The sequence below is a fragment of the Polypterus senegalus genome, chromosome 1, assembly GCF_016835505.1.
Source record: "Polypterus senegalus isolate Bchr_013 chromosome 1, ASM1683550v1, whole genome shotgun sequence".
NCBI classification, from domain to species: Eukaryota; Metazoa; Chordata; class Cladistia; order Polypteriformes; family Polypteridae; genus Polypterus; species Polypterus senegalus.
Window position 1 is genome coordinate 118,806,503 of NC_053154.1, and position 11,645 is coordinate 118,818,147.

General features: G+C 35.9%; 1 protein-coding gene across 1 annotated transcript in view; it reads left to right on the plus strand.

The window, feature by feature from the left end:
• si (sucrase-isomaltase (alpha-glucosidase)) overlaps positions 1 to 11,225 on the plus strand; it is a 191,640-nt gene extending 180,415 nt beyond the window's left edge. Inside the window, exons 44-48 of the mRNA XM_039756899.1 lie at positions 1,012 to 1,136; positions 1,590 to 1,678; positions 10,083 to 10,132; positions 10,231 to 10,404; positions 11,041 to 11,225. Coding sequence (XP_039612833.1) covers positions 1,012 to 1,136; positions 1,590 to 1,678; positions 10,083 to 10,132; positions 10,231 to 10,404; positions 11,041 to 11,118 — 516 coding nt within the window. The 3' untranslated portion in view covers positions 11,119 to 11,225. The remainder of the gene's footprint in view (positions 1 to 1,011; positions 1,137 to 1,589; positions 1,679 to 10,082; positions 10,133 to 10,230; positions 10,405 to 11,040) is intronic.
• The last annotated feature ends 420 nt before the right edge of the window (positions 11,226 to 11,645 follow it).

The window sequence follows — 11,645 nt, forward strand, 5'->3', positions numbered from 1 at the left end:
TGGAAAGAAGAAGATTGAGGACACACTTCTTCATATATACTGGATTACAGGATAAATAAATAAATAGAAAGTTCTATGACCATTTTTTATATTTAATGTGTATTGCCCCAAACCATACCATTCTCAAATCTACTTTATCCAACCCTGGGTTGTGTAGGACTATAGGCAGCATTCGATTTCGGGGCACATATATTTCCACACTTATACTCAAACAAAATTTAACATTAAAGTCTTTGGTGTGTAAAGTAAAACTTGAATAATGAATAACCACAGAAAACCCCATGCTGAATCAGGGAGAACATTCACATTCCACATAGATGGTGATCAGCCATGTGATTTAAGTATAGATGTTTTGGCATGCAGCAGTGGTAACCGATGCACCACACTGCCACAATCAGAGAACAGTTCAGAAAACTGTTAACATTAATGTTTCACAATAAAGTCAACTGATGTGACTTGTAGAAAATAGATATAATATTGAAATAAGTATTTTCACTGGAAAGATTAAACAGTGGTTTCAAACTTCTATGCAGAAGAAGGCATTATATTTTGTTAGAAGTAAATCTAAAGTCACTTAATTTTTAACAGGATAATACCAATCAACTGATAGTTCCTCATGACTGATTGCCTTTCTTCTTGTCTTTACTCATAGCTTATTAGGAGTCACATCATTTTCTCTTAACTTACTGAAAAATCTTCTAAATTTGCCATGTGAAAGACTATCAATCTTCTTGTGTGAAATGGTTTTTGGCCGAGGTTAAATTTTAATTTCATGCTATTTCTCCTGTTTTAATACATATAAGATTTATTCATCTTATTGATTTAAATTAAGTTTTACTACATTTGTTTTAAAATATTGTCCTTAGATTTGTGGCATTTATTAATATGTTTATATATTTTTATGTCTTTATACTGGCTAATCAACTACTGTACTTAGTGAAGACATTTATTTAGAAAATTAATACTGTTAATATTAATACCTATTCTTTTTTTCATATTATTTTTTTTCAGGGAAGTTCCACTGGAATTAGAGGTCAATGGGTAGACATGCCAACACCTTTGGATCACATCAATCTTCATATCCGGGGGGGCTATGTCATTCCATGGCAAGAACCAAGTAGAACAACTGTTGAATGGTAACTTAATAAGGAAAGGTTGAGGAAGGCAAATATGTTCAGTTTGCACAAATATTGTATTAATAAGCTTATTAATCTATTTATTTCCCCACTTAGTTAAAGTCATGTATATAAGGGGACACAACTTAATGAGAAAGCAAAAAATGAAAAGCAAGAACCTTCTGTGGATAAACTGCCACTTTATTGTATGATGCATGCATATAGTTTATGCATTTCCAATTACAACAGGACTATTTATGAGTACCAATAAGCATGAAATCATATCTGTGGACTGAAAAAAAACCTACATGGAAAGTAAGCTAAGCAGAATGAGAATCTGCAATAGAATTATATAAGTAAACCCAACTCTTCAATAAATTCCTAATAGAAATTATTTATTGAAACTAATGTTTACTTTTTGGTATCAAAATTTTATCTAAAATTCAAAATAAAATGTATTATTTTGTTTTATAGTCGAAAGAATTTGATGGGTCTGACAGTTGCATTGGACGATAATGGATTTGCTCAAGGTTCTCTTTATTGGGATGATGGAAACAGCATTGGTATGTATAAGAATTGTTTTCTAAATTAACCTGCGTTCTTCATATGGATCAGTTTTCAGCTACAGCTTTTGCATACATGCTGTAAAGACACAAAGAAGGCAGAAAAAGGTTTGTGGAACTGCCCCATATATTGTACAGCGTACAATGCAACAAAATTCACAAATGCAATAAATGGCTCCAGAATAACACCTGGTTCAGTGTCCAAAAAGGGACAACTAAAAAGGAAAGGTGCTAGGCTTTTATAGTAGCCAGGAAGGAAGAGGTGAGGTCCAGTAATTGAGGCTGGAAGTGACCTTGGTAGAAGGCGTGGTTAGGAAAGGGAAACACGGAGTGGAGCTTTATGCTGGTTTCTCTTTGGGAGATCTGTAGGAGAGGGAGAGGAAAGGTTAGTGCACTTCAAATAAACCTGCTCTTGTTTTCCGTCTTTGGTTAAGCTCTTAGCCTGCCTCTCAAGCACATCTGTGTTATGATGCATTTACCTTGCTGAATTAAATCTGTACCTAAATTTCATCAGTTAAATTCTTGAGGCATCTGTACAACATCCTGTCCTACTTCAATATACAGTATATACAGTAGCGCTGTACTGCACCTGCCAGCGCTGATCCAATGGATGTATTTTCATTTTATGTTCTTTTAATAGCATGCTATCATTAAAGGTACCACTAACCTAAGCCACACAAAAATAGAAAAAGAATGCAATTTTGTAGTCTTGCAATTTTAAGAGGTGCCCCTGCCGCTGGTGATGGAATTCTAGCTCTTACTATGGGTGACTCATCTCTGGCTGATGTAATTGTCCAATGCTACAACATAACAACAACAACAACATATATTTATATAGCACATTTTCATACAAAATGTAGCTCAAAGTGCTTTACATAATGAAGAATAGAAAAATAAAAGACACAGTAAGAAAATAAAAAAAGTCAACATTAATTAACATAGAATAAGAGTAAGGTCCAATGGCAGAGGGTGGACAGAAAAAAAAAAAAAAAACTCCAGACGACTGGAGAAAAAAATAAAATCTGTAGGGATTCCAGACCATGAGACTGCCCATTCCCCTCTGGGCATTCTACCTAACATAAATGAAACAGTCCTCTTTGGATTTAGGATTCTCACGGAAGGACTTGATGATGATGGTCCTGTAGACTTCTGACTTTTAATCCATCCATCATTGTTGGAGCATCATGAAGCTTTGAGTAGGCCACCACCACAGAGAAACCGAAAAAAGAAACAGAAGAGAAAGTAGGGGTCAGTACGGATTTTAGAGCCACCATGAATAGTTATTATGATGAATTGAACATACAGAGTATCAGGATTAAGTTAAAGTGAAGTTATAAAAAGGCCATGTTAAAATAGTGTGTTTTCAGCAGTGTTGTAAAGTGCTCAACTGTATTAGCCTGGCGAATTCCTATTGGCAGGCTATTTCAGATTTTAGGTGCATAGCAGCAGAAGGCCGCCTCACCACTCCTTTTAAGTTTTGCTCTTGGAATTCTAAGGAGACACTCATTTGAAGATCTAAGGTTACGATTTGGAATATAAGGTGTCAGACATTCCGATATACAGTATAAGATGGGGCAAGATTATTTAAGGCTTTATAAACCATAAGCAGAATTTTAAAGTAAATCCTGCATGACACAGGTAACCAGTGTAGTGACATCAAAACTGGAGAAATGTGCTTGGATTTTCTTTTCCTAGTTAGGATTCTAACAGCAGCATTCTGCACTAGTTGTAAATGATTTATGTCTTTTTTGGGTAGTCCTGAGAGGAGTGCGTTACAGTAATCTAGTTGACTGAAAACAAACGCATGAACTAATTTCTAAGCATCTTTCAATGATATAAGAGGTCTAACTTTAGCTATGTTTCTTAAGTGAAAAAATGCTGTCCTAGTGATGTGATTAATATGCGATTTAAAATTCAGGTTGCAGTCAACAGTTACCCCTAAGCTTTTTACCTCCGTCTTGACTTTTAATTCTAATGTATTCAGTGTATTTCTAATAGCCTCATTGTATCCATTAGTGCCAATAATATAATAATAGTTGTCAATAATATACTTTATATACTGCAGCCACCAGGAGGCTGCCTGAGCCCCAAACCCTTGTAACCAAAACATGAGTCCGGGGTTCAAATCACCATGTTTATTAAAAAGAAAATACTTTTATCACAGGATTCTTCTACTATATAACATACTTCTTTCTTTTCTTCTTTCTTTCTTCTCACGTCTCTCCAGTGAGTTTTGTCTCTCTTCCACACCTTACTCCCCAGGCAACATGGAGGACTCCCTTTAAACCTAATACTTGAGTATTACTGGGGTTCAGAGTACTACCATAGTCTTCAGAAAGAACTTTCAGGTTGGGCAGAATCACCTGAAGATAGGGGATCCTTCTTGTCACACCTACCACAGTGGCACCGATGGAACCCAACAGGGCATCCCTATGGAACCATAATGCCCATGTTGCCCTGTGGGTGTCTAAATAGGGCTCACCAAGGGTACCATAAAGTGTACTGAGAAATGACATGCAGATGGAGTGCAGTCTCCCACTGCCCCTGACTTCTTTTGTCTTCCTTATTGGAAAAGGGAACACCAACCGTACTGGACAGGATACTCCACCCATTATACATTTTTCCCACTATGCTGACATTTCATGCCAGCTTCCTGTCTGAAACAGGAAATGCCCTGCCTTATCGAGCTCCTAGTCACTTGTAAAGAAGACACCTGGAGGAGTATCAAAAATATCTTTTGAAGGAATATTAACACTAACTTTAGGGAATAATATTTATACAAAATGCATAGAATATATACATATATCAAAAACTATTCATTAGACAATAAAACTTTGTGCACTATATCATTCCTTGACACATGTTCTTTTTGGTTCTTGTTCCAGGGTGTCCAACAGGGCCTGTGCAAAGTAACATTCCAAAATTTGGTACAGAGATGTTTCTTACTGTGTAATGCACCCTGGGCCATATCTTTAGTTGCATTGATATGAAAATACTGAAGGGAAATCATTCACTGGAAACTACCCATGCTAGATCTTTTTGTCTGTAGTTGTGTCTTCCAAAAGCTATGTTTTCACAAAGATTTTTTATCTTTGGTAGCAGTGATTATGCTAACACATTATGTAGTACCAGTGATGGCACACTGCATGATAATATGCAGTGAATACACTTAACTTGAGCATTCATAGTTTTCATACTCTGTCTCAGTATGTTTAGCATTCATTTGCTCAGATTTTGATGCGCTTGCTAATTCCTGGGCAGCTTTTCTTTTCTCCACTCTAGTGCTTCTTCTCTTCTTCCATCAGCATCTTTTCATGTTAAAACTGATTAAGTCAGTGTTTGTGTTGCAGTTACTTAGTAGATTTTCTTTAATTTTTCACTTAAGCTGGCACTTAAGTCTTCAATCTGTCTCAAGAATGATTTAAGATATGAAGAGGTAGGGGAAGTGACAGTGAAGGTGGTAGGGATGAGAACGGCGCCCATACGCATGCGCCGCATGGCCACCCAGCTGGCCGCTGCCAAGAGTTAATTATACAATAAAATAAAATAAAAAGAATAACCTTGGAGGTCAATCATCTCCCCAAAAGTGGATAGCAGATGTCACATAGTATATGTGTACCAGATTTCAGGTCAATAGTTCAAACGGTGTGCAAGCTACTGGTGATTTAAAATCCTGGACAGACGAATGGATAGCCACAGTAGCATATTATATATAAAGATTCTTGGCTCTGATGAGTTTGTGGATAGTCTTTGGTGCCTGTAGTTAGGATTGATCTCATTGCAGGTGGTGTTCCTTAAACAATGTTAGCAATATCTAAATTCTCAACCAGTTTAGTCTTGCCCCAGTACAGCTCCTTGTAAATTACTGCCTGTTTTACTCTATACTTTATCAAGCTCCAGTTAAAGCCATATAAAGTTACTTGGAGAATTTGTTTTTCTGAGGACACAGAATCTTCATGCCACACCCTCTCCGTAACAGAAACCCAGGATCTTCACAAAGTCTGACCTTAAAGTGAAGGAAAGGTGGTGTTGATAGATGTTAGTAAAAGAAGAACATTGGCTGTGATTTGACCAGCATTTGACCTTTGCTATGAAGCTGTGCCAAAGTCTTCACAGGTCTAACATTGTCAAACCAATATCAACTAGCATGTCATGAAATGAGCATTGTTATTACTTAAATACCTGAGAGGGTATATGAAAGAACATTTGACACCTTATGGATAGCACATTTGCAAAAAGGGAGAAAAAGCAAGGTAGCTCATAAATTAACTACCATTAAGCACTAAAGCATCCTTGTGTTTTTAAGGGGCACCACTCAAAACTGTGCTGCAGGTGGTTACTGTTGTGACATCACAGTTCGCACTTTCATGTCACTAGCATCCAATCAGGAAGAAGTGTCCATTGCTACAATATATATAATTTCAATGTGAGAACATTTTGCAGATAGTGCAAAATTAATTGTGTGATCTGCATCTCGAGCAGCGCTTCGAACATTTAAAAGCCCGTACACGTGAGTTCTTGATATTTTAGTTTATAATTTAAAAATGGAATAAGAATCTGAAAATCTAACAACATCACATTAAAGTTTGATAAATTCTGAAAAGAATGATACCAAACATAAATAGGTTTTAAAATAAGCCAGATTTAAAGCATGACAAAAAGTGACATAGAAATGTCACATAAAATTGTGCTACAAAATTGGATTTCATATATACAGAGTAGATAAGTACTCACTTTTTTGCTATAATGCAACTAAATAGGTCCTGGTTCAATTAATTTTCTTCAGAGGTCACATAATAAGTTACAGTAAACTAAGTTCATTTGTATGTTGATGTTCAAGAACAAGCCATACATCTTAAATTTGCCCCAATTATTTCGACAAAATAATAATTAAAAACTTCATCACTTTGTATATAAGTGATAACAGATTTCAAACACGCATTTATACTTTGCCTTACATAATGCTCCAATTGTATGATGTAGCTGCTCTGTCCATAGCACCCTTCTACATTATGTTTTTTCATTTACTACAGTTAGCAGTTGTATGTACTATTTGTGGGATGGAAGAAGGCATCACTCAATGTCATTATGATATGCAGTGCACTCAATAACTGTGAAAACAGCACTGAAGCTACTTTTAACCTTACACAATGCACAAAAGGACCTTGCCTCCCTATAAAGCCAGGAGTAGAGTATTAAATAAGCCAATGGGAAGAATCCTTTTTAGCAAAATAATTCAAATCAATATTTAGAGACCTAGCTTTGACTAAACATCTAGTACGAAGTTGACACCACATTCTAATCCTCTTTCATTTGTATTTTTGTTGATTACCAATGTGGACAACAAGATTTTAGTTGTATTAATTCAGTAGTGTAAAATTGTATACAATGAATGGGAATGACATTAGTGCTGATTCAGCAGCAGTATGACCTGGCATTCAGTTATTCACATGGACAGCTTTACTGCCAGCCTTTAAAGAGTGCAATCCTGCTACAGTCACACTGTCACCATTCTAGTGTAGCTAAAGCAAGCTGTCCTTCTATGGATAGCGAACTACCTTAAAGTGCAATGAAATGAGCAAAAGTCTGTTGAGTCAATGCTGGTAGGCACTCTGCCATGCTAAAATATTTTTCATTGCTATTGCTTGCTTAATAATCTTTGCCCTGCTGCATTATTTCATGGTGCTATGTATCATATCATTAACTTTTTGAGCCTGTGTTGCAGCAGGACTAACAGCAAATGCTTTTCATTGTATTGTACAGTATCATGAAAGCAAACTAATTGAGTTATAAAGCAATACCTATCAGTTAACAGTGGAGAGACAGCTATCTCTGTTCAAATAACATGGAGCCTTTAAGAGGTGTAAAATGTGAGGCTATCCACCCTTGAATTTCAAGAATCTATTAGCCATTTGATTTAATTGCCAGAGTTATGTTTTGAAATTAGTCAAATAACTAAAAACTCATAGAATATAAAACAGGGCAAAAAATAATCACATTAATCGTCAAATATAATTTGCCATAACTTGTTTGAAAATTTTTGAAAGAGGAATGGATGAAGTTTCTATACTTTATTTAAAGCAAAAGTTAATTTTCTGCCACACGTTTTTAAATCTGTTAGTCATCCTAAAATTGTATTGTTTGTTGTGGTTGATCCCATTTCCAAAATTTCTGGACATATTTTCTTTCTGTTTATTTTTTCTTTTATCAGGTTACTGCTGCTTTATGATTGTTTCTGATGGCCAGACAAGGGTCATATACAGTCAGGTCCCTAAGTATTTGTGACACAACAATGGCACAATTTCATAATTTTGGCTCTGTATTGCCATCACATGGATTAGAAACGAAGTAATCAAGATGTGATTGAAGTGTAGACTTTCAGCTTTAATTTAAAGGGTTGAGTAAAAATATATAAACCATCTAGGAATGACAGCCATTTTTCTGCATAGCCCTCCGATTTCCAGGGGTTCAAAAGTATTTGGACAAACTAACATAATCATAAATATAATGATCATTTTCAATATTTGGGTGTAAATCCTTTACAGTCAATAACTGCCTGAAGTCTGAATCCATGGCCATCTCCAAGCATTGGGTTTCCACCCTACTGTTGCTTTGCCAGGCCTTTACGGTAGCTGTTTTCAGGTGCTGCTTTTTCGTTATACTTTCTGCCTTTAGTTTTATCTTCAGCAACTGAAATGCATGTCCAATTGGGTTAAAGTCAGTTAAATGACTTGGCCTTTGAAGAATAATCCACTTTGTGTTGAAACGCACTTGGTTTACTGTCACAGTGTGTATGTTTTGGCTCATTGTCCATCTGTACTGTGAAGCGTTGTCCTATCAGTTTTGCAGCATTTGGCTGTTTCTGAGCAAACAGTACAGCCTTGTTCACTTCAGAAATCATCCTGATAGTTCTGCCAGCAGTCATATCATTAATTAATACCAGTGACTGACTTCCATTCATAGCCATGCACAATCATGCCATAAAACTGTCTCCACCATGTTTCACAGATGATGTGATACTCATCAGATCATGAGCCATTCCTTTTCTTCTCAATAGCCTTTTCTTTCCTTCATTCTTATACTGTACATATTGATCTTAGTTTCCTTTGTCCAAAAAGAAATTTGTTCCAGACTTGGAAAGACTTTAAAAAAAAAATATGGTAAAGTCTAATCTGTCCATCCTATGTTTGATGTTTACAAGTGTTTTGCACCTTGTGGTAAACCCTCTGTCTTTACTTTCATGAACTCTTCTCTTAATTGTGCACTTTGGCAATGACAGGTTTACCTCCTGGAGAGTGTTCTTAGTTTGGCTAAATATTGTGAAGGGGTTCTTCTTCACCAAAGAGAGAATTCTGCAATCATCCAGCACAGTTATCTTCATGGTTGCCAAGGCCTTCTGGTGTTACTGAGTTCACCAGTGTGTTCCTTCTTTTTAAGAATGTACCAGATGGTTGATATGACCACTCCTCATGTTTCTGCTATCTCTCTAATGGGTTTGTTTTGTTTTCTCAGCCTAATGATGAACTGTTTTTACTTGCATGGACAGCTCTTTGGACTTCATATCATGAGTTCACAGTGACAGCTTCCAAATGTAATTCCACACTTTAGAATCAACTGAAGACTTTCTACCTGCTTAATAGTTATTGATATAATGAGGGAACTGCTCTTCTCTGGATATAGAACAACTTGTCAGTTAATTGTCCAAATACTTTTGAGCCCCTGGAAATTGGGGGTGTACTCAGAAAAATGTCTGTCACTCCTAAAAGTCTAATAGAATATTTTTGTTAAACTACTTAAATTAAAGTTGAAAGTCTACATTTCGATCACATCTTGATTGCTTTATTTCAAAGCCACTGTGAAGTCGTACAGAGCAAAAATTATGAAAATTGTGTCACTGTCCAAATATTTATGGACCTAACTGTATGTTGTCATGTAGTCATGTGCCTTTGTGATCATAACAGACTTTATCTGACATGTTTACATGAGGCAACCATAACAAGCTAGTGTAAGAACTTTACATTGTTCATATTGACTTTGATTCTGGTTTTGTGATTTGGTTTTTGTAATTTGGTTCAGACACATTCTCGGTTATTGATTTCTTTATATTTTTTGTAGCTCCGTTTATGCTTACTATCTCTCAGTCTTTTTCTTCCTTATTCCAGTTCCCCTTGTATATATGGCCTCTACCAAACTTTCATATAATAAACCACCATTTCTACTTCATAGTAAGTGCAGTAATAAAGCTTTTTTGTTTTAAAGTTTGTAAAGCACATAAAGACAGAAAACAAACCACGGTTTTACGTAGAAGAAAAACTGCAAAATGGTGGAGGCTTTAAAGACAATTCATACTTAAGTAATTAGAAAAGTTAAAATATTTTGTATAACTTTGCATTTTTCTGTGCAGATACCTATGAAAAAGGAGACTACTTTCTTGCCGATTTTGCCGTGAACAAGGTACTGTATGTCTAATGAGCAATTTTCTCTTTAGTGTTCTCATTTAATTATTTTCATGATCTTTGAATATGGTCCTCTTCTTCTGTTCTTTATTTTAGAACATTCTGTTTAATAATATCCAACATGACAGTGGAAGCAACACTGCAGGACAGTTACAATTAGGACATCTTAATGTTTGGGGCTCAGGAAACGTTCTCATCAAGGAGGTGAATGCAGTTTATGATGGAAGAGAAATACGTAGTCTCAATTTCACCCATAATATTGATACAGAGGTAAGTAAAATGACTGTAATCCTTTTAGGATAAGATTAATGACCTGTTTGCATTTCTAGCTAAGCAACTCCAATGGAAAGCCTGAGCATCAGATCCAGCAAAAGTTAAATCTTAGAGTTTGGATATAGCTCTGATGCAATTAATAGTGATTTTTTCACAGCAATAACTTGGCTAATGTCAATACTGTCTCTGTTTTGTTTTATATCCTCTGGTGATTAGACCACAGTATTATTGATTCGGTTATTGTACCTGCAACTATGCAGTGACTTCTTAACTCCTTTTCCTTGTGTCATATTAAAAGAAGAATGTAGCAGCAACCACATTTTATTTTGCAACTAGAGATTACCAGCTACAGCTTATGTTTCACCACTTATATCATGAAAATCATCAAATCTTGTACATATTACCTTTTTGCCTAGTACAGACACTTGCTTTTTTGTTTAGCTGGCCTCATTTCTGCCTGTTGTTTAACTACCATTTACCTAAAGTAATTATAATGTTGCTTTTATTATAACTTTGTACACTGATTTACAGTAAATTTTTATTAAGACGGATTTTTTCATTATATTTTATTTACACTGTACTGTACATTCAGAGCAATGGAGTATATCCTATGAAGCATTCCATTTTTTTCAGGTATTGGCTGTTAATCTTCAGGACCACAAAATATTAATGAACAAACCTCTTCAGATATCCTGGAACATATATACATAAGGAATGTCCACTGGTAATTAATATGAAGCATTCAATACTGACTTTTTCTGTGTGTTATAATATGTACCAAAAATATGAATAAAAAATGTTGTGATTTTCAGACAGCATTTTGTCTATGTTTGTTATTTTATTTTCCATATTAGTCCATTTTTGTTGTCCACCATATTTTTGGTAGAACATAACACATTCATTCAACCCTTGACCTCAGCCACACTTGCCAACTCATACTGTGGAATCCAAAGCTGTTTCCTGGCCATCTAGGAGATATAATCCTCCCAGCACGTCAAGGATCTTTCCCGCGGTATCGTCCCAGCTTGTCATACCTGTCAAACCACCACAGAGTAGCACCCTGGAGGCATCTGTATAACATGCCCAAACCACCTTGGTTTGCTCTTCTCAATTTCAGAGGGTCAGCAGCTCTACTCCAAGCCTCTCACCCTGTCTCTCAGGAAGAGCCCAGCCACCCTGCAGAGTAAACTCATTTTGGCCAATTGCACTTGCAGTCTTCTTCTTTAACTCTTTGAGGG